General features: G+C 39.5%; 1 protein-coding gene across 1 annotated transcript; it reads left to right on the top strand.

Moving 5' to 3' along the window:
* The first annotated feature begins 304 nt into the window (after positions 1-304).
* On the top strand, positions 305-21251 carry arhgef25b (Rho guanine nucleotide exchange factor (GEF) 25b). The gene is made up of 15 exons (XM_020646810.3): positions 305-665; positions 8268-8590; positions 8701-8805; positions 10559-10686; positions 11877-11943; positions 12245-12348; positions 12536-12605; positions 13800-13889; positions 13983-14075; positions 14762-14812; positions 15289-15366; positions 15468-15659; positions 15751-15931; positions 16024-16283; positions 20320-21251. The coding sequence occupies exons 1-15, from the start codon at positions 572-574 to the stop codon at positions 20422-20424; spliced, it is 1941 nt and encodes a 646-aa protein (XP_020502466.1). The 5' UTR covers positions 305-571; the 3' UTR covers positions 20425-21251.
* Positions 21252-21417: the final 166 nt, after the last annotated feature.

Raw genomic sequence — 21417 nt, 5'->3', positions numbered from 1 at the left:
GCTGATGCTTAAGAAATAGAGAGAGGATTTGCTCAGTTTTTCATTCTCTGGGAGCCATGAATATCAGTATTAAAATTGGATGCTCCCACAGACACAGAGGCAGCACTGAGAAAAGAAACTGGTGAGGGAGTTATAAAGGGAGAGAGGGGAGAGGAAGCAGGAGGTGAGGGAAGAGAAATGATTGGAGGTTGAACTGGGAAACAGATGTTAGCACAGCAGTGCAGTGTGTAAGCTTCCACCCCCTTCATCGCCACAGCCCCTCCCATTGCCTGCCTCTCTGTCGCTCCCTCACTCACTTTTGGTCCCTCTCATAATCTTTGCCCACTATCTGACCACACAGAGCGGCTGCAGAGTGAAGCAGAGCACGAGCTCTCTGTATTTCCTGCTGTTATTCTTCTAATCATGGGATAGGAGCAGCTTGCCTTTTTTTTTTTGTCTCCGGAGTTTCTATTCAGATTTGGAACATGACTGCGGATCCCCTCTTGGAGTTACTAAAGGATTAGTTCCTGTGTCTGCCAAGCATGATGTCTCTTTCTGTTAGTCTTCAGTCTGGCTGCGGGAGTGGATCATTATGAGAGGGGGACAGCACCAGCGAGGATGTGGTTGTCCACACCTGTTTAGGAAACTGCTCAGTAAATGTGGCTGCTGCTTTGTCCGAGTTAGAGGTATGTAGTGCTGCTGTTCAGCTGGACATTAACTACAGTTCTTCCCTTATTTGTGGAGTTTTTACAGATGATGATTTATATATGAACATTTTGTATATAAAAATGTTTTTACTCAATGTTTGGAAAGTAATTCTCCTTTCTGTTTAGTGTACTTTAGTCTGATTACAATAAAGCGTTCTTTATCCATCCATTCACATGACAGTGTTCTTATGCCTGTTAAAGTGAGAGGGCAGCATCATCAGATATCCTGAAAACTATTGAGTGTGCAGTTTGGATAAATCCGTCCTCCTTTGGGTCCTTTATCTTTGGCGTAAATGTGGTCTGGAGTTGTAGAGGACAGAGATAAATTAAAATACTAAAGAAGTTGTAGGATGTGCCCCCCAGCCTTTTAAAAGCATCAACCACATAAACAAGCGCACACTCCTTAGCTATGTCTGCAAGACTAACAGCACATTGTTATTTGTAATCTGAATTAGCCTCCACTAAGTGTTTTCCTGGGTACGTCAGAAGGTGTGAGACTGCGCTTAGCCAGGGCATCAAAAAAGTTTCACTTGGATGTGTCAGTATTGGAGACAATTTTAGAAAATTGACGAGGAGATACCTGATATCATAAGTAGTACTGATGATAGTCCAGCACTAAATCGTTTGCTGCTGATTTTGTTTGCTTTTTTGCACTGCGAGCACCTATATTTTTGACCACTCATGTCTTAATGAAAGAGACTATTTTTGCATATATCTCAGCCTGTGGACTTTTAGCTACTGTGTAGACACATCAGGCCAACGGGCCAAAACCTTACCAGGAAAAAAAGGGCTTACTAGAGAGGTTGGTTAATCTTTGAGAGCTCTGTATTTTGCTCTGTATTTGTTTTTTGTTTTTTGCTTGCCAAGTGGAAAAAGCCTGACAATTTTAAGCATTTTAGCTCCAACATTGTTGCTCCTTGTTTACAAATCAGCCAATGACCAAGCGATGGTAACAAGTGAGAATTTCAGCAACATTGGAGATACTGGCGGTGTTTTAGAAAAAGAGCTAGAGCTGATTCATGTCTGACTCATAAGATGTGAAAAAGAAACAGACTTAGCCACCTTAATGCCACACATGTTGAAGTAGACTTTTTTGAAGCTTTGGGTTTTGTCATTATGGATATCGACCTCTTATATTCAGGAGCTACAAGTGACAATCTTTTGTGAGAGTTTGGAGCTGAAGAAGAGGGGTTGGCAAACATTACACTATCAAAGTTATACATTGTATGCACGGTGACTAATTCATGAGCTGACTTGTTCTTGTGAACAACAGTGATTGCCACCAAATGAGATTCTATCTGAGGGGAGTTGTCTGTTTATCAGACAAAATGCAAGATGGGACCACTCTGGTCAATCAAACACATCTCGGGTCAGAGTGGTGGATCAGCAGCATGAACCAAACAACGTATAACACTCAACTTAATATAAAGCACCTTTCATACATACAAACATACAGCCCAAAGTGTGCCACATAAAAACAGACAGAAAAGAACAGAAAAGGAAAGGAACAGATTAAACCAATGAAAAAGTGTATTTAAAAAAAAACCCGAAATGGCTTTGAATGGAAAGCACAGCACAGCTGCAAATAATTTCTAAATTATTATTATAATATAGTTCATTCAAAATAAACTGGAGAAATCTTTGATGTTCAGTTACCACAGAGCACAATGAATTGCTTTGTGTATGGATGGTGTTGTAAACTTGCCTTGCCATGCCTTACGACGATTAACCCCACACAAATTATTTTCCAGTATTTTTGAGTAAAATTCTCCAAAAGGCGCCAACATGACAAAACTGTAGAGAAATCATTTCAGTTAATGTCATCTACAGCAGTGGTTTTCAACTGGTCCAGACTCAAGACACATGCCAACTCCATCATGAAAAATAGAGTCCCAAATATCAGGTATGATTCAACCTCATCAGATTTATTTAATTATTTTACATAGAGCCTTTTTTTAACTGTGCAATTTGGACTTCAGATGTTACAAACCGGTGGCAGAGCAAAGAAATTGAACAAAACAAACATGTTTGAAGACTTTTTTTACCTCGAAGGCACACAATCGCGACCCACTGAACAAAGCTCCGCGAACCGACTTTGGAGCGACCCACTGATCGAGTAGACAGCTTAAAGTAATCACCTATAGCTCAGCCACTCTGCAGTTTTTTTCGGATGGGAAAATTAGCAAATGGCCATGCAAAAATAATTTTGTACCAGGCTGTGAACCTTTTTTAAAATTTTCTTTTATAAAAATGGGCCCCTAAGTTGCCACTCCAGGAATTGCGGTGTTTGGCACTTTCAGCCCCAGAGGTTGTCACCTGGTCTCAATGAAATACATGAGGAGGGAGAAATAATTAGTTTATTTCATGATAAAACATATTACTACTTGCCAGTATAGCATCACTGTTAAGTATAACACTTTTATCTTTCTATTCTTGCATAGCGTAAGTCCTGTTTTTTATTTTTTATTTCATGCCACTGCTGTTTGGTGAAGAAGTATTTATGAGGCAGCATGTGAAAACAGAGTGATTTTCTTAATCTCTATCCCTTTAATGCTGTGTGTCAATAATTCAAAGGCAGCTGTATACGCACACACACATTCAAACATACTGCATAAGCATACACACAGACACAAACACATCCCATTACTGCCCCGACCCTCAAATCCTCTGTTGTTCCAGTTGCTCAGGGAGTGATTACAGAATAGCTCTCTTTTGAGCTGCACTGCTCTGCAGACTCTGCAGATAGATGTGTGAAATGTAAAAAAAAAAACCCTCGTGTTAAGATCCTTTTGCTCTCTCAATTTAGTTTGATAATCTTAGAGGAATGTCATTGACATTTTCTCTTTGCTTAACATTGCATGTGTGATGGGATGTTTCAATCGCTGTGAGCTATTTTCTTCCTTCTTAACAACTCGTGTTCCTGTTTGTGAGTGTCAACACAAAGGGCACAAGTTACAGTCAGGATAGCAAGGACTCTTTCTGTCATCTAATCTGTTTTGTGTTCATGACGACCTTTATCATTCTGTGGTCGTCAGAGAGCCTTTTCTTTAACTTTTAAGTGTACTTACACGTAACATGCAACTGTATGCATTGTCACCACCCAACTCTTAGGCTGGAAAAAAAACAGGAGACACACATGTTAAGAATCAATAAAGTGAGTTATTTGAAAGAAAATGAAATCAAAACAAACAAAAACCTGTAGATTTGAAGAATCTGCAAAGTTAGTTGTGTAAAGTGTGGGTAAGCTGAAGTGTGCGGTTTGGTTGTTCTTCTGTAAAACCAAAGACAAAGAAACCAAAATCAAAAGCAGAGAGGTTCGTCGTCTTAAGGAGATCTGAAGACCGGCTGCTGCCCCTGATTTAAACATGACCTGTCCCCTGGTGTGTCTCATCCTGCTGATAACACTGCTTCACAAGTCTGCAGCCCAGAGAGCAGCACCAGGAAAGTAAACAATGCAAAGAGGCTCTCACAGGATCTGCAACTTACAGGCAGCTGTTTTTAGCAGATGGATTTGATATACCAGCTGTCTGCTTGTAGATGGACGAAGTTATTGATGAGGAAAACAGTGAAGCTTTTGCTTGCTTACAATCCTAAAGCACAACTTAAATTGATGCTAATTTAGCTCCGCATCTTTATGATTTGTGCACCACATGTTTGGTAAAATGTTGCCATATCAACTTCTAAAGGGAGTTAATGTCACTGCTGTGCTCACAGAGAGTAGATAACATGAACATTTTCAACTTTTATTTAGACATTGGAGAGTTGGGGCAGTTTCTCTGTTTTCAGAAACAGTGACATATTGTAGTGTAGTGCTTCTTCATGTTTAGTTTGTACTTGGGGAATCATTAGCAGACTGCTAACTGATTTCAGTGCAAAGAACTGTGAAATTGGTGTTGGGTAAAAGAAAGTAATGGTCTGAAGAAAACATAGTCATTTGTCCTGCTGCAATACAAAAGTTCAACTAGATCATGACGTGTAGGGATAACAGTCATAATCACTTTAATAGCTGTCATTTTTATCACAGTTGACCAGCAAACACAAATAATATGACCCTATGACCAAAATAAAGAGCAAACCAACTGCAGGGGTGAAACATTCATGGATATCTGAACACAAAGGCAACATCCGTGATGTAATGTTTGTTCAAATGCCCGGTGTCTCTGAGTTTGAGATTAAGTACTTACTGAACTGTTTTGTTATGCAGCACTGGCAACTGGCCAGTGGATATCAGGTAGCTTTAGCAGCACACACAGCACAACACAGTTATAAAACAATAAATATGCATAAGATGGAAGGCTGATGTGGTTGGAGGCACTTTTGTTGTTACAAGGCAGTACAGGCTAATGACCTATAGACGTTTGTATCTTCTGGATTTGAATAAGTTGATGAAAAGGGGGATCAGCCAATCAAATCCTGGTTTAACCTTGAGCTCCACTCTGCATTTTTACATTGTTACCAGCCGCTTGTCAAAGAGCTTTCAATGCAAATGTTTCTATCACTTCATGCATGCAAGTTAAAGTCTTCTTTTTAGAAACAATTATTTTAATGCTGCGAAGAGAAGACGACTTGTTTGTGTACGTGTGCATGTGAGTGTTTTAATTATATTAATCTGTCAGATGAAGCCTGCACCATCAAGGTTAGGAGTGAGCAGATGCAGATGACATAAAAGGGGCAGATTTGTTTTTTTCTGGCAATTTTTCCGACAGGAAGTGAAGTAGACTGGATTTGATCGCAATAGGGATGATTTCATCAATCAGCATGTACAGAATTACGAGCACCAACAGTTTTAATATCCCATACACAGACCAATAAATGCCTGGCATGTGATATACTTTAGTCACACTTAGACTTGTTGAGGTGTCATCATACTGTTTAAAGCAGTGCTCAAACAGCACTGCTGACCATGACCATTTATGGAGTTAAACAGGCTAATGTGGAGCTAACTGTCTCCAAGCCATCTGTTCTTCAAAGAGAAGGAGAGAGGGTTATGCAAAGAGAGTGAGAGTGACTACTTTAATTTAAAGTAGGTCACAGAAACAGCTCTCTCTCTCTCTCTCTCTTTTTCTCTCTCTCTCGCTCACTCTCTCCCCCACCCCACCGCAGCTGGATAAGCATTTGTATATTTATTTTTCTTATGTAATATAAGCTGACTTCTAAAACACTATCTTCTCATTGTAAGCTTGGATTTATAGAATAGATTTAGTTTTGATCAATTATTAGCCTTTACGTTCTATCTGTGGATTTACTACATTGTTTTGTCAATTCTAAGTGTTTATTTTAAAAGTTATTGCAACTACCCTCTGTGATACAGAGATGTGCCCAATATATCACATCACATTGACTGTTAAAAGACCGCTACATGGTTTTACTCAGTAGAAGATCTTTCACTTTACCAGTAAAAAACTGAAAATGTTAAAATAACAACTTGATGAAAATTAAAATGATCAACTCAGAGACCGCACAGAAAAACATTGTCACTTTTTTTTAGGCTGATATTGGTGTACATGGTTTTGACAACAAAGAAAAGTCAGAGGCAAGGAGCAGAAACTTCTTTGGTTTTCTACAAACAAAGAATAAACAGCATAAACTCCAAAGTTGTTGGCTTGAATATGCTATGAAGCCTTGGGCATCATCAGTTGATTTGATTCCAAATGTAGCGAGTTATATCGCTTAAGTAATGGCCAATATTAGAAAAAAGAATATGACTGATTAAAAGCCCCCCCCCCCCCCCCTTCGCCTGTGAGGAAGCATTCACAGCATGCATGCTAGCAGGCATTGCTGACACTCTCTGCAGTCGGGACGGGGGTCCAGCTGTTACACTGTGGGAAAATGACACATTACATAAGTGTCTCAAACAAACATGAAGCTGCAGTCTCAGAGCTTGGCTGCTGTTTTGGATGTCACAAATGATCATTATGCACCATTAAGGGTCACTTTGTAGAATATGTTGATATATGTACTCAACGAACCTGCAGCAAGGTGCATTTGTAATATTTTGACAGATGGTGAGGCGGTGTTTGTTGTCCTGTAAGAGCTGACCTTGACTGATGAAAAATAAGGAGAGCAGATGGCTGTCTCTTCTCATCATGATCACAAACAGTGTCTGTGTGTACCGTATGTGAGCATCTGTAGACAATCGCACCAGCTGAATGTGTTGCTCTTCTGCTTTGCTCTTATCGTGGTTACAGATTTGTTAAATTAATCTTAAAAGCATTTCTGTAAAGCCATTAGAATGAATCTGTCAACGAACACTAATAAAATCACTACCATGATCATCTTTGATTTTTGATTCTTTTTTGTGCGTTTTTCATATTTAGGGAAGATTTCACTGCTCCCCATGAAATAAGAAGAGAAGTGAAATGGTGGAGAGAAAAAAAACATTATTCACTTGTAGTGTACTATCATGGCAGTAGCGGGCAGTTCTGGCATAAAGCTGGCCCAGATTTCCACTGGCTTCTTTAAAGCTTGTTATTATGATTACAGCTTACATAAATGTGCTGACAGGGGATAGTGGCTTTTGGGAAGAGTCCAAAACGACAAAATGGGGCTCCTGACAGATTCTACTTTGCTATGATCAGCAGAACAGAGTGAAATCTAAATGTTAGGGTGCTTGGTGAAAACAGTGTGTTTTGAGGATTAGATACCAGATTCCAGAGACGTAGAGTTGGAAACCAAATCCAGCTGCGGAGTTAAATGGTGTCAGCCCTAGTACTGGTTCAGGCCCAGGTGGAGAAATAAAGAGAGCATTAGGTGCTACTAACTAGCTACAAACTACTTCTGTCAAACAAGGCTCCAGGTACGAGGTGTGCCAAAACAGGGGGATCCAACAGATCGATTAACTAATGTTACTGCACATTTACCTGAACATGAACTAACGCTGAGTTCCTAATTATTCACTTGTATTATTTTCATCCATTTGATGCTTCATTAGAGTTCTACTACATTTCACAGGGGGATTTTGCATGACATCTATCAGACAGTTACTAGCTTCCTATAAAAGATTTCAATGCATGAGTACAGTACAGTCATTTTTACAGTCAAGATACTGAATAAGTTTAAATAGAGAGACATAAAAATAGAGCGACATGAAAAGGACAGAACAACTGGATTACCAAATAGTACAGACTACAGAGCCTATAGGTTGTTTTGCTTTTCGAATGCCGATTGGCTAAACTGTTAATATGACAAAAAAGAATCAACACATCTGACAATCTTTTAAACAGACTGAGAGCTTAGGGTTGATCCTTTTGGTTGAAATACATTCTCTTTATGTACAGCAATTATGTGCAGTCAAGCTGCAGTACATCATTTCCAATTGAATCTATGAGTCCCTCCTCGTGAGAACAGATCCCTTTTGGTGTTTATAATGATTTAGGATCGGTATGTACTGTACTGAAGTTACAGTTAAGGCTCAAGACAGGAAATTGAACAGCATTTTTGTGCAGAAATCTGTCTGCATTATCTGACCTGAGAGGACGTAACCCCACAATTAGCTTCTGTACGTTAACTCAATCTTTTTCCCCCTGTCTCGCCTGCTCTCTCTCTCTCTCGCTCTCTCTCTCTCTTAATGTCTCTCTGCAGCGGAGTCGTACTCTGTGGCGTGCAGTGACGGCAGCATTCCTCCATCAGTGGGCTCTGTGCCCCACCAGGCCTCAGGCAGCTCCAGCCCCTGCTCACACTCCCCAACTGGAGGATCACGGCACCATGTCAGCGCCCTCAAGAAATGGCTCACCAATCCTGTCCGCAAGCTAAGCTCTGATGCAAGAGAAAGAATGGGAAAAGTGGAGAAGCAGATGTGCAGGTCAGACGGGAGGCAGCCGCCATCGCTCCTTTCCCACAGCGAAGCTCAGCTGAGGCCTCTGGAGCCGCACCACAGCTACACCATCGTTCCCTGTGGAGACACAGTGAGGCTCTAAGACAGACATATGCAGTGCCTTTAATTTAAACCTCCTGCACTTAAAAACACCTAACAGCGAGCTTCTTCTTTTTGATATTTTGTGTGTGTGTTGAACAGGTGGGGAGAAACAGGATGTGTAGTCCAGAAGCTCTTTCTCCCAAACAACTGCCCTGTCAGAGGCCCTTTCCTAACCTCCCGCAAGAAAGAGACATGCAGAGTGAGGTAATGTTGATTCTATTCTATTCTATTCTATTCCAGGGCCAGAGGAAGACTCATTTTCAGCCCTGGAGTTTAATTTTTCTCAGACCAGCCCACTTTAGTTCATGACCTTTTACTGGAGATATACAAGTTCAGCCTTTCTAGTATATAAGGTTTAAAAAGTGCACTTTTCTTTGCAACTTATACAACACATAATTATGACTAACCATGTGATTTAAAACACAAGGTCACGTTTTACAACTATTCCCTCTTTACAAATGTCTTTTCAATAATCTTTCAAGTCAGTTTAATTTATATAGCGCTAAATCTTTACGATTTGTCTTGGCACTTTTCCCAACAGGTCTAGACTGCACTCGTCACAGTATAATATTAGCATTTACTGAATCCTGCGCACTCTGGAGTTATGGGCTCATGGCTTGTGTTTGGGAGTGCTTAGGGGCTCTTCCTCACTCTCACTGTCAGCAGCAAACTGATTGAGGGGCTGCTGCTGCTGAGGGGCTATGGCAGAATTTCACTCTTAGTTCTTGTTGTAACATACTATTTGCAAAGAACTTATTGGTATCATATACACTGAATTAGGCTATATAGCGCCACACAATCTATTGACTTTATTCCTAGACAGCGGTCTATTCTATTCTCCTTGTCTCACATTACCATTAGTGGAAATGTTCAGTCAAATGTGAGTGATGAAGGCTTGTTGAGCTCATTTTATGAAGGCTACAGAGATAACCATTGTTACAGACATGGCTCTAACTGTGGATTCCAACAGACGGTTTGTTAGATGAAGAAATGATCGTTTTAAATTAATCAAATAACCCCCCCCAACCCAATTTTTTGAAATTATTGATTAATTTTTGATAATAAGCAGGACAATTGGAGTGAGCAGGTTGTTGTTGCTAAATGGAACCACGACAGTGTGAGCAAAGCGGAGGGGTCTTTTCTTACCCTGAATTGAGAATTTTCTGTTCAAATGTGTTGTGTTCAAAAAGCGGCAACCTCGGGTGTTGAAAAATGAACCCAGTGAGGAAGTGCAAAAAAACTGCTATTCCTCAAGTGTCCGCTTGAGGCTGGTTCCAAAAGCCCCAGACGTCCCATTGACACCCCCAATGCTCAAATGTCCGTTTTGACAGCAGAAATGAACACATTTACAGCCCGGTATAAAAACAATTATTGTCTGATAAGTTACTATCCTTATCGGCACACACAACAAGGTGTGAATTTTTGTATTCATCAGTACTCATCGGTGTTGATTTTATGAAGGATACGCGTTAAGCATAATTAGGGCCGTGATGAGGCTGTTTGTCAGGAGGCTTAAGGCCCGCCTTAGCTCCGGCTCTTTGCCTTCTGTTATGTTGGGTAAACATTTAAAATATGGTCTTTCTGTCAAAATCACAACAGAGGTAGTTGAGAAATTGATAATTGAACCACCAATTCTGTAAACACTTTTACAAATTGTTCAAAGTGTTCTATCGATCAAATTCATTAACATCATCTGTTGGTAATGGAGGATTCATCATTTGTATTCTACCAGTTGAATAGCCTAGATTTCCACACGTTGCAGATTTTTTTTGTGTGCATTCACAACACAAATGAACACACAAACACACACACGCATGTAAAACCATTTTGATAAATGTACTTTCCTTTTTGTTTAACTGTCAAACAGAACAGGACGTCTTTCTATCTGTTGTTTCTTACATAATATGTTAAAATGTTAATGAACTAAAACCTGTACTGTGTTGTTTGTGTGTTTCAGAGTCAAAAATCGAGTATCAACAATCTAGATGGAGAAGACAGCTGCAAAGTGACTGAGGACTCGGCCAGCCAGTCGTCTGCTACAACAGACAGCGAGGAGGAGATGAACATTGCCTTAGAGAAGAGCATGTATGTTTTTACAGTTATATTTACAACAGAAGTTTGAGGTTTATCAAGTGCACTTTTTTGCTTTCTTGCAAAGCGTGACATGAGAAGATTGATGCCAGACTCATGCTTGTATGGTAAACTGTATACAGGCAGACTTTTAGCTTAGCTTAGCATGAAATAAAGGGAAACAGCTAGCTTTGTTCTGCACAAAGATAAGACAGTTTCATCACCTCTTAAGTTTAGTCAAGATGTATCTTCTTTGCCATCAATATAGAGGCATGGAAAAATGTTCATTGACATTTTTATTGCAATTGAATGACCAGAAAATGACCAGAAAAGACTCTAGGAAGTCACTGCATCTGGCTCCTTTATTTAATTAAACAAGCAAGACTTAACATGCTTGAGCTGACCTGCTGGTTTAAAACACAAACAGAGTCTGAGTGATGGAACCCACTGGTTTCTGAAGAGAAGGGTTGAAGCCTAGTGATAGCAGTCAACATAATGGACTGACTCCATTAACTTTCGGTCAACCTAGCGACAGACAAGACATGGAGCTGAGATGGGCCTTAAGCCTCCTGGTAAACAGCTTCACTGCCCCTGTTTGCCTGTCATCTCAGCCATCCTTTATAAAAAGGATGAGTTATAAAAAACATTTATTCTCTGCACAGCTTTTACTAATTCAGAAATTAGCTAAAGACACTCATGTGTGACTTTGATCACAACATTGTGATCACGTTTTTTTTTAATTTGTTTAATTTTTTGAACACTGGAAGTTGTGACTTAAGCTTAACTTGGGCATAACTAAGTGAAATATTTCTTCCCGTTTCAAGTATTACACTAAGCTAAACTAAAATAAGCTAAGCCTAACTATGCTAAGATAGTTTGAACTAAGCTACGTTAACTTAAGCTAAACTAAACTAAGATAAAATAGATTAAGCTAAGCTTAAATAAGATAAACTGATAAGATAAGATAGGCCAGCTGGCTGTGTGGTTTCAACTTTTTCATGCAACTCAGGACAAATCTGTGAATTTCCAAAACATCAAACTTTCTTGAACACGTATACAGTTAAATTATTTTTAAATGTTTCATTCTGTAAGTAAATGATCAACATCTATTATTTTTGGTTTCACTCACCATTACCTCCTCTCTTTTTCTCTTTATCTCTCTCCATGTCTCTCTCTCTCTCTCTGTTTTCCTCTCTCTCTATCAGATATGTGCTGACAGAGCTAGTAGAGACCGAACGGTTGTATGTGGATGATCTTGGACTCATAGTGCAGGTGTGTCTCTGTTTTATTTATTAAATAAGATTATTTATACAAGACATACTTCAGATTCCTACGTCATTAGTATTCTGGAATTTTCACGTGTTAAAGAAACATTTTTTTTTGACACCACTGCGATTTATGGTGTGTGTGTGTGTGTGTGTGTGTGTGTGTGTGTGTGTGTGTGTGTGTGTGTGTGTGTGTGTGTGTGTGTGTGTGTGTGTGTGTGTGTGTGTGTGTGTGTGTGTGTGTGTGTGTGTGTGTGTGTGTGTGTGTGTTTGTGTGTGTGTGTGTGTGTGCAATTATGTATTTATAGGGCTACATGGCCACCATAGCCAATCAAGGAGTTCCGGAGGACATGAAAGGAAAGGACAGGATTGTCTTTGGAAACATCCACCAGATTTATGACTGGCATAAGGAGTGAGTGAGAGCAGATCCTCTGTCTTTGAATTTGAAAATGTCCACTTATTTTATTGAGCACTTTATGTTTCATGATTGTATATTCCTCTGTGCTTGTGTTTCCTTCCTGTGAGTGTCTGTGAGTGTGTGTGTGTTTTTGGCTGCGTGACTCCTGCCTCCTGAACCTCTCTGCTTCGTTTTAACACAGTTATTTCCTGGGAGAGCTGGAGAAATGTGTGGACGATCCAGACAGTCTGGCCCAGCTCTTCATCAAACACGTGAGTGCACAGATCAGTGAGTAACAAAGTTCTGACGAGAAGTTTCTTTTTTTAGGTCTCTCTGTGGGTGTTTTAAAGTTCAGCTAAAGTTTGCAGCCATCACACAAATTAGAACTCTGGCTGTGTGTAAAGCCTTGGCCCCCTGCCATCCAGATGTGTCCTCATGTTGCAGATCACTTGCCTGCAGGTGCAGCTGCAGAATAAAGGCTCTTGTTATCACACTGGTTCGACTAAAAAGCTCTCAAAGATAACAATCAGTTTGAAAGATACTGCGCAGAGACCGCAGTCTGTTTTAAAATGAGCTGGAATCACAGATCTTAGAGCTCTAACTTGAGGTTTTTCATAAGTAATTGTGGTTATATTACTGTTATATTAATGTTTTTAATACCAGGGAACAGTAACAAAAAAAAACCATCACAGATTAATACTTTTTATTGGCACTTTACAAATCTGTGTCTATAATAATAATAATTTATACTTTATTAATCCTGTGAGGGGAAATTCGGTTTTACACTCTGTTAAATGAACATGAACACACACAGGCTGAAATACATACACATATACAAACAGTATCCTATGGACATGCATTAATGGAGAGGTCTCAGAGTGAGTGGGCTGCCCACAGCGAGCGCCCCAGAACAGTTTTTTTTCGGGTTCTGTGCCTTGCTCAAGGGCAACTCTGCAGTGCTCAGGAAGTGGCAACTCAGGTAGCCTCAGCTGTCAGGCCACATTCCGGACTTGGTCCGTGCCGGGACTTGCACCGGCGACCCTCTGGTTCCCAACCCAGGTCACCTACAGACTGAGCTACTGCCGCCCCTTGTTAGTCTTGTTGTAAAAAAAAAGACTTTTGGAGAATCTTTTTGATTTATTGCAGCTCTTTCCAACACAGCTTTTATATCCGCTTCACTCAGTGTTGCCTAATTAAGCAACAGCAAATCAAACCATCCTTTCTTTCTCTTCTCTCTCAGCCACTGGAACTATTTAATGAGGCAAAATCCCTGCACAAATTTAACTAAACTCCCCCCCCCCCCCCAAACAAACCCCTGAGGCCTGAGAGTAATGGAAACACCCTGAGACTGAGTCAGAACAGCTCAGAAGCTTAATTCTTCCTCTTTCCATTCCTTATGACACAGAATATTTGTAATTATTGTCACATGAGTCATTTTTCTCGCTCATCAGTCCTTGTATTTCCAGGAACGGCGTCTTCAGATGTATGTTGTTTACTGCCAGAATAAGCCCAAATCAGAGCACATTGTCTCTGAGTATATTGAGACCTTCTTTGAGGTTAGTAAACTTTTACACTGCAGTCCGATTTAAGGCGCTCCTGAAACACTTTTTACTGACAACACATCTTCACTGCTTTTCTCCTCCTGACAGGATCTCCGACAGCAGCTAGGTCACAGGCTGCAGCTCAATGATCTGCTCATTAAACCTGTTCAGAGGATAATGAAGTATCAGCTACTGCTAAAGGTTTGCTCTTTAACGCTCCTCTGCATGCCAGGCAGTGGTACATGCTTTTATCAGGTTGTTTTTCCTTACATCCTTACGCCCATTCACATCTCAGGAACTCCCGAGTGAAATGTCTTGAAGTTTTGCTCAAACATTCACTTGGACTCCAGATTGAAGCGATTAGAATTTTGTTACAATAGGATAAAGTGATGAAAAGATTATGTTTTTTTTTTTTTTTAAGCAAAAAAGGTCAAAGGTCTACTTCACTGTGGCATAATGTCCTGGAAATATGCTTTCCTGGCTAACTTTACAGGGCAATTATTGTGAAAGTGAAATTTCAAGAAACACCTGAAGGAAATATTTTAAAACTAGGCACAAACATTCACTCATGGTCAAGGATAAACTGATGAGTGTATAGTGGTAAAAGAAAAAGGAAAGAGAGAGAGGTTTCCTGGTAACATGTCCTCCTGATTATGGTGCAACTGTTCTTGTATACTGTCTGCATACTTATTCCATTTTGATTTGAGAAATCATTCCTTTGAAATATTCATTATACATGTCCCCAGCTCCAGCCGCAATATTGCTGTTATGTATATTCATTACATATGTCTTTGTTGGAATCATACAGCTGCAGGGAATTGATTACATTGGATTTGTTCCTCCTTTCTTGATGTTACTGAATCTCATAATACAACTTTCAACTGCAGGACTTCCTGAAGTACTACAGCAAAGCAGCTCGGGATGTTGAGGAGCTGCAGGTAAGACGTCACTACTGAATGTGAAAACATACATTTACATCGGTCAGTTTATTAGGAACACTGACTTTAGCTACAACCAATGAAGTCTTATACAAAAGTCCTCCAATACATTTTCGGTTCATTAATATTGTATTGCTAAGTTTTTACTGATATTAGTATCTGCTGGATGCGTGTTTCTTTTATTTTGTCAACTCCATTTATATCAATACAGGCTGCATAACAGATTCACCTCTTTGTGTAAAGCAATAAATTCAAACCCCAAATCAAGTTCAGCCTCCAAAATACAGAAAAACACAGCTGAATATCCAAATCGTTTTTCATGAAGGGAGGATTTATTGTAACATAGTTTTGTTGGACTGCTTTGGTTTTAGCCACATGTATCTAATAAGTTGGCAAATGAATGTATAAAGTACGATTGGAGTCTGTATATAACTCACCCACTTACTGATTCTCCTCCACTGTCTTTCTTCCATCAGAGGGCGGTGGAGGTGATGTGCTTTGTGCCAAAACGCTGTAATGATATGATGAATGTGGGCAGACTGCAGGGTTTTGAGGTAAGACACAAACTATAATCTTACATATTATTGCAGTAGGAACACATTACGACATCCAGGATGTCCTGAGGTCTGCAACAAAGTTTGCCCTCTGTTTTCAGGGGAAAATCACAGCTCAGGGGAAGCTGCTCCAGCAGGATACTTTCTCCGTCAGCGAGCAGGAAAGTGGTCTAATGTCCAGGCCGAGGGAGAGGCGGGTCTTCCTGTTTGAGCAGCTGGTCATCTTCAGTGAGCCAATAGATAAGAAAAAGGGCTTCTCTTGTCCAGGGTACACTTTTAAAAACAGCATCAAGGTGAGAGTTATGGACTAGGTTTGAAAACATCTATAAAGTTCTTGGGTTGATGTCATTTTTTCATGTTGAACAATTCTCCTGCTTACTTCAGGTCAGCTGTTTGGGCGTGGAGGATCATTCTGAGGAAGATCCATGCTGTCTGGCCCTGACCTCGCGAGGGACTAATGGCATCTTGACACGTTACATCATGCAGACATCATCTCCGGATATACAGGAAGCTTGGCTCAATGACGTAGTCCAGATGTTAGAGACACAAAGGAACTTCCTAAATGGTAAAGTGTTTCTTCTGTGACCGCACAGTTTAAGAGTTTTTTTATTCTTATGTACATTTGAGTCATGTGACACCTCTTACTGTCCGCTGCAGCCCTTCAGTCTCCGATAGAGTACCAACGAAAGGAGAGCAAATCAAGCAGCCTAGGCAGGAACATAAAGTCTCCATCTGCGTCAGCATCAGGCCTCAGACCTCGCTCCTCAGCATCCATGGACCGACGTCAGCAGCACTGCATGCTGGCCTACAACACCTCGCTGCCCTCTCTGTATCCAACACATCATAGCCCCGCCTTGAAGGAAGGACGAGGCCATGGGACAGCAAACGGCTTGACCTGCAGCTTGCATAGCATGCAGGTACATCAGTCTCATTTGATACAAAATGGAAACTTCATTGACATTCTGAAATAGATGTTTTTTAAATTCAAATTTTAAAAGTGACCTCCCTTAAATCACAACAACTTCAGTGTCGTTACTATACAGTGGCATCACTGTTGCATGTAGTTAAAGGTGGAAAACAGCACATGAAAAGAAATTAAACCAGAAAGGGAAGTTTATTTTTTGCTGTCAGATTATAGTTAATCTCAAAGGTCTCTTAAAACTCTTTTTTTTAGGACAACTTAATTTGGATGTTAAATTGGCTATTTCTTTCTTCTGGGGGAAGTCCCCCCAGACCCCCCTACCTTAATTTTCTATTATATACTTTCACCTGCTGTGACTGTTAATTTATATATATAATGCACTTGACTGTAGGTCACATTTGTCAAAAAGAAGCTAGTTCATATCTGTCAGCCTCGAGCTTGAGCTTTCAAAAAAGAATAAGTGTCAGTTTTATTCCTTAGAAAGAAAACACCAATTATAATAGGCTATTTGCTACTTGTTTTATACGTTGAGAATTTTCAGTCAAAAATATTTTTTTTGCTTTAATCCCTGTAATTTCCAAAGAGCAGTGCAGGAGACTGATTGGAAAAATATACTTAGTGGGAGCAACACAGAAGCATATAGCGAAATGTTTGCAACCAAGTTACATAGTCTAGTTAAGGAGTTTACAAGAAAGGTCAACGGAAAGAAGGTTCACTTAGGTTCACTTCATTACGTAAAAGAGTAATCAAGGTGATCAGAAAGGCTAAAGCCAATTTTTTCATATCAATTATCAATGAAGCAAAGGGTAACACAAAGCGGATCTGGGAACAAATTAAGAATGTAATGGGGATTAGCTACAGACCTAGGAACAAGTTACAGCTGAATTTAAAAGGTAAATTAATGCAAGATCCAGCACAAATAGCTGTAGCCTTCAATGAATATTTTATCAATTCTGTGGCTGAAATTGCCCAGAATTTTCCTCTAACAACTGAAAATATTCTTAAAGTAGATGAAAGCAAGCCTTCTTTCAGCATTCAACCTATCTCTGAACTTAAAACTCAAGCAATAATTAATTCTCTTTCAACAGCAAAGGATATTTATGGTATATATGGTATGGTTCTCTGAAAGAACATCTAGTCTACCCCATCACACAATCTATCAACCAGTCAGTACTACAGGGGATATTCCCAACTACCTGGAAGACCGCAATTGTAACTCCCATATTCAAGTCAGATGACCCTCCGAACATATGTAACTACGGCCCAATCAGTATTTTACCTGTGATTTCCAAGGTTGCTGAGAGGTGTGTATCAGAGCAGCTTGTTTATTTTTTTCACTCTGCAGAAAAAGCTAACTGTTTCTTTTTAGAGACGGTCAGAGCAATGGTTGACAAGGGAGGTGTTGTTGGTGTTTTTAGACCTTCGCAAAGCTTTCGACACAGTCAACCATCAGGTCCGCTTTTACACAACTGTCTGCTTTTAACCTCTCCCCGTTGGCGCTCAAATGGTTTGAGTCATATTTAACTGGTAAAAGTCAACATGTTTCTGTAAACAACCAACGTTCTCTTAATTTATGCATTGTGGTACCACAAGGATCGATACTTGGCCCACTTTTGTTTAGTTTATATATGAATGATCTGCCGTCGGTTTGCCCTGACATCAAAACACAAATGTATGTAGACGACACCGTAGTATACTGTATGTGCACGCCAAGACAAAACATCTGGCTGCTGCCCAACTCACTAAAGCCACGAATCAGATAACCAATTGGCTAAACCGTTCATGCCGTTCAAGCCGTTCCATGTAGGAATGTTTTTCACAAAAAGACAATGTAACATTGTTTCGAATATAACAATTTCTGGTCAAAACATTAGTATTGTGCCGCAATTTAAGTATCTGGGTGTTATTATTGATTCTAATCTCTCTTTTAAAGCGCACATTAAGAAAGTGTGCAATAGGGTCAAATTTAGCCTAGTCAATTTTAAATTTATTAGAAATGCACTAACTTTTAATGCTGCCAAACTGTTTATGGATGCCATGATTATTTCACATCTAACATACTGTATGACAAGCTGGGGTCAAACTAGCAGCCAGTAGCTACTCTCTACAAGAAAACCCTCAGTGTTAGACCAGAAGCCTAACAGTTCATATCATTGTATTATATTAAATAACCATAAACTGCTGAGCTGGGAAGATGTTATGAAATACAGAAACATCTACCCGGTCTACAAAATTCAGCATAACACTGCTCCTCCTCCTTTGAACTCATTCACAATCCAACATAACAGCAGTCAGATCACTAGAAGCACCACACGAGGTGACCTTGTGCTTTCAGTGTGGCCTCTGTGATCATTCTTTTCCCTTGTCGCCCCAGTATTGTCTTTATTGCATGAACTGCTTTGATTGTGCTTTGTTTGTGCCTGCTCCAATTGTGTATGATATGTTGTATGTCTCTTTTCCTTTTGCTTAGGCCTGTATAAATGTAATATATTTTATTTTATTTTAAATCTTAACAATCGCATTTTAGGAGTATTACATTTATCAAATGAAAAGTATTGTTTGCAAAATGAGTAAAATCCAATCGAATGGAAACTCTGAGTTGAGCAGAGAAAACACTTCTGTATCATCTGCAGGTTTGTATTGTATGAGGTTAGATTGTACACTTCATAACGACACAGCTGAGTGAGTATTAAGCCCATTACATAAAACTGTTTTTTTTAACTATGTGGAGCTGTTATCTCTGTGTCAGCAACTTGAGGCCACAACCTGATCACTGATGATGAGCGGAAATGGCTCTTTGTTTGCCTTTGTTTAATATCCTGTTGTTGTCTCTGTGTGGATTTACAAACCTGATGGATCTAATCAGTAGCTGCTGTTAGTCACTCATCCAGTGTATGGACCAACTGCCCTGATATTTTTATTTTATAGTCTCAGACTTCCACTTCGAGAAGGAAATTGTTTAATCACAAAGTTCTTATTAGACACTCTTATCTGGCCAGATTCCATAAAGTTGCTCCCGTCCTCTTAATTTTCCCCTTCATGTTTTTTTTGGAACAGCCATGTTTCCATCCTGCTTTCTAGGTGAGGAACTCAGACATGTTTACCGTGTTGCCAAAATTATAACCTCCATGGTGCTTATCTTTTAGGGAAAAGAATTTGCCAGATTTTAGATAATAAACATCTGTTTTCCACCAACATGACATATCAAAGTTACAGCTCAGTTTTCTTTATTTTGTTAAAGTAAAATCCAGTCTGAAGTAGGCTCAAAGAAAAAAGTTGAGGTTGGGAAACACAAAAATGATTTTTTTTTGGTGGCTAAAAGACCCATACATATCTCTTTTAAAGCCACATTGTCAGCTCAAGCAGTTCGTGTCTTCAGGTTGTTGTTTAGATTATACGCCCCACTATAACCTTTTTGTTCAGTAAATCAAGTATTATTCACATGGCACCAAACCACAGCAAAAGTTGTCTTCAAAAATCTTAACATATAGAGCTTGATTGTATTCTTTGTAATATCATTGACAGAGACCCAACTTAATCCACTAATGTGTAAGCACTCGACACTAGTAAGTTTAATGGCCATTTATCAGGCAGAATTCTTGATTAGCACCAGACCCACACAGGAGAACACCCATTGACCCGCACAAGATTGGTCACTTCTCTTAATGTTGAATTTCAAACAACAGTAGGCTGGTAAAAACTCTAAAAACGTATACACTTCCTGCAAACAACCAAAGTGCAGTTAGAAGCTTCAGCTGGTGAAAATAATTTTGTAGAGACCAACTTTTTTTGAATAATTATTTAGATCTAATTTTTGTCTGCTTCAATGATTAAAACAGTAAAGCAATTAGCAGCTGTGTTTCATATTTGTTTTATTAATTTTATAAGAACCAGTTCATTTCAATTTCCCCCCCCCCCCTCTTTAGAATTTCTCATTCGAGTGGAGGGATCTATGAAAATTGATTAATTTTTCAAAGAAATATAATTTATGTAACAGAAAACAATTAATCTGCCTTATTTTTTCCTCTCAGGGTTTGACAGCTGGTTTCCAGGCAACCAAATTAAACGAGGATAGACTTCATTCAGCAAATCGTCCAACAAACCTGGATGAGCTGATGGGGAGCAAGCATCAATGACCTGCAAAGATAAATTAACTCTGGATAAGGAGTGACTTGTCAGTCATAACCTGAATTTATCTGAACATGCAGGAAGTGGTGCTCTGTCAGCTTCTTTGTTTCACTCTGGCACTGAGGTCACAGAGGTCTCAGTTTGTCTGTTTAAACTGTATGTGTTGTCCTCATTTTCCCTTGACTACCGTTATGGCATAAGCTTTCCTGGATTTGATACTCTTTAATAATAGTGTGACTGAGTGTATGTGTGTGCATACACTGCATATCAATTCTTCTGGGGATGGTGAGAACAAATCCGATTAGATGTCTTAAAATATGGTTTTGAAGCACCACAGAAACTGTGCTCCATCTTTGTATATGCATACATTTCTTAGTTTTTCCATTGAAGTTCCTTGATTAATATTTTTGTAATGCATCATATTTTCACAAGAATAGTTTGACTCAATTCCCTCTGAGACCTGGCTCTCAAATCTCTGTCAGACTATGTCCTCAAATAACTACATCCCTGGGTAACTGTAGAGTCCAGCTTCACTGTGGGATCCGAGCCCCTACTGTACGAGCTTTGTATGTCTGTGCTTTCCCAGCAGATTAGTAAATTGCAGTGTTTTCCCTCCAGTGGGCTATTTTAACTCCACCATTGTTGAGGGGTTATCTCAACGAAACACATTGGCAAACTACCACAAATTGAGCAGAAAGAGAAAAAGAGGAACAAGATAAAACAAAGGTTCACATCCATCACTGTATTCTGCAATGTAAACAATCTCATATGGGATTGAATCAATAAAACTTTTCGACGTGTGTGTCCTGATACACACACTTTGATTAAATAAAAATGCTGTCAAGATCTGTCATTCTTTTCTAAAAAGGAACCTGAATGTTGTATGTTCCTGTCTGTTTTAACCACGTACCTCTAGGCACAAACAGGTTAAATATTCCTCAGCAGTTCATTCAGGAAAGCAAGATACTCAGACAAAAGGAGACGCATAACGACCACAATGA

This window comes from Labrus bergylta, chromosome 5, assembly GCF_963930695.1.
Source record: "Labrus bergylta chromosome 5, fLabBer1.1, whole genome shotgun sequence".
Lineage (NCBI taxonomy): Eukaryota > Metazoa > Chordata > Actinopteri > Labriformes > Labridae > Labrus > Labrus bergylta.
Note: the sequence above shows the minus strand (reverse complement) of the source record. Positions and strands in the feature narration are given on the sequence as shown.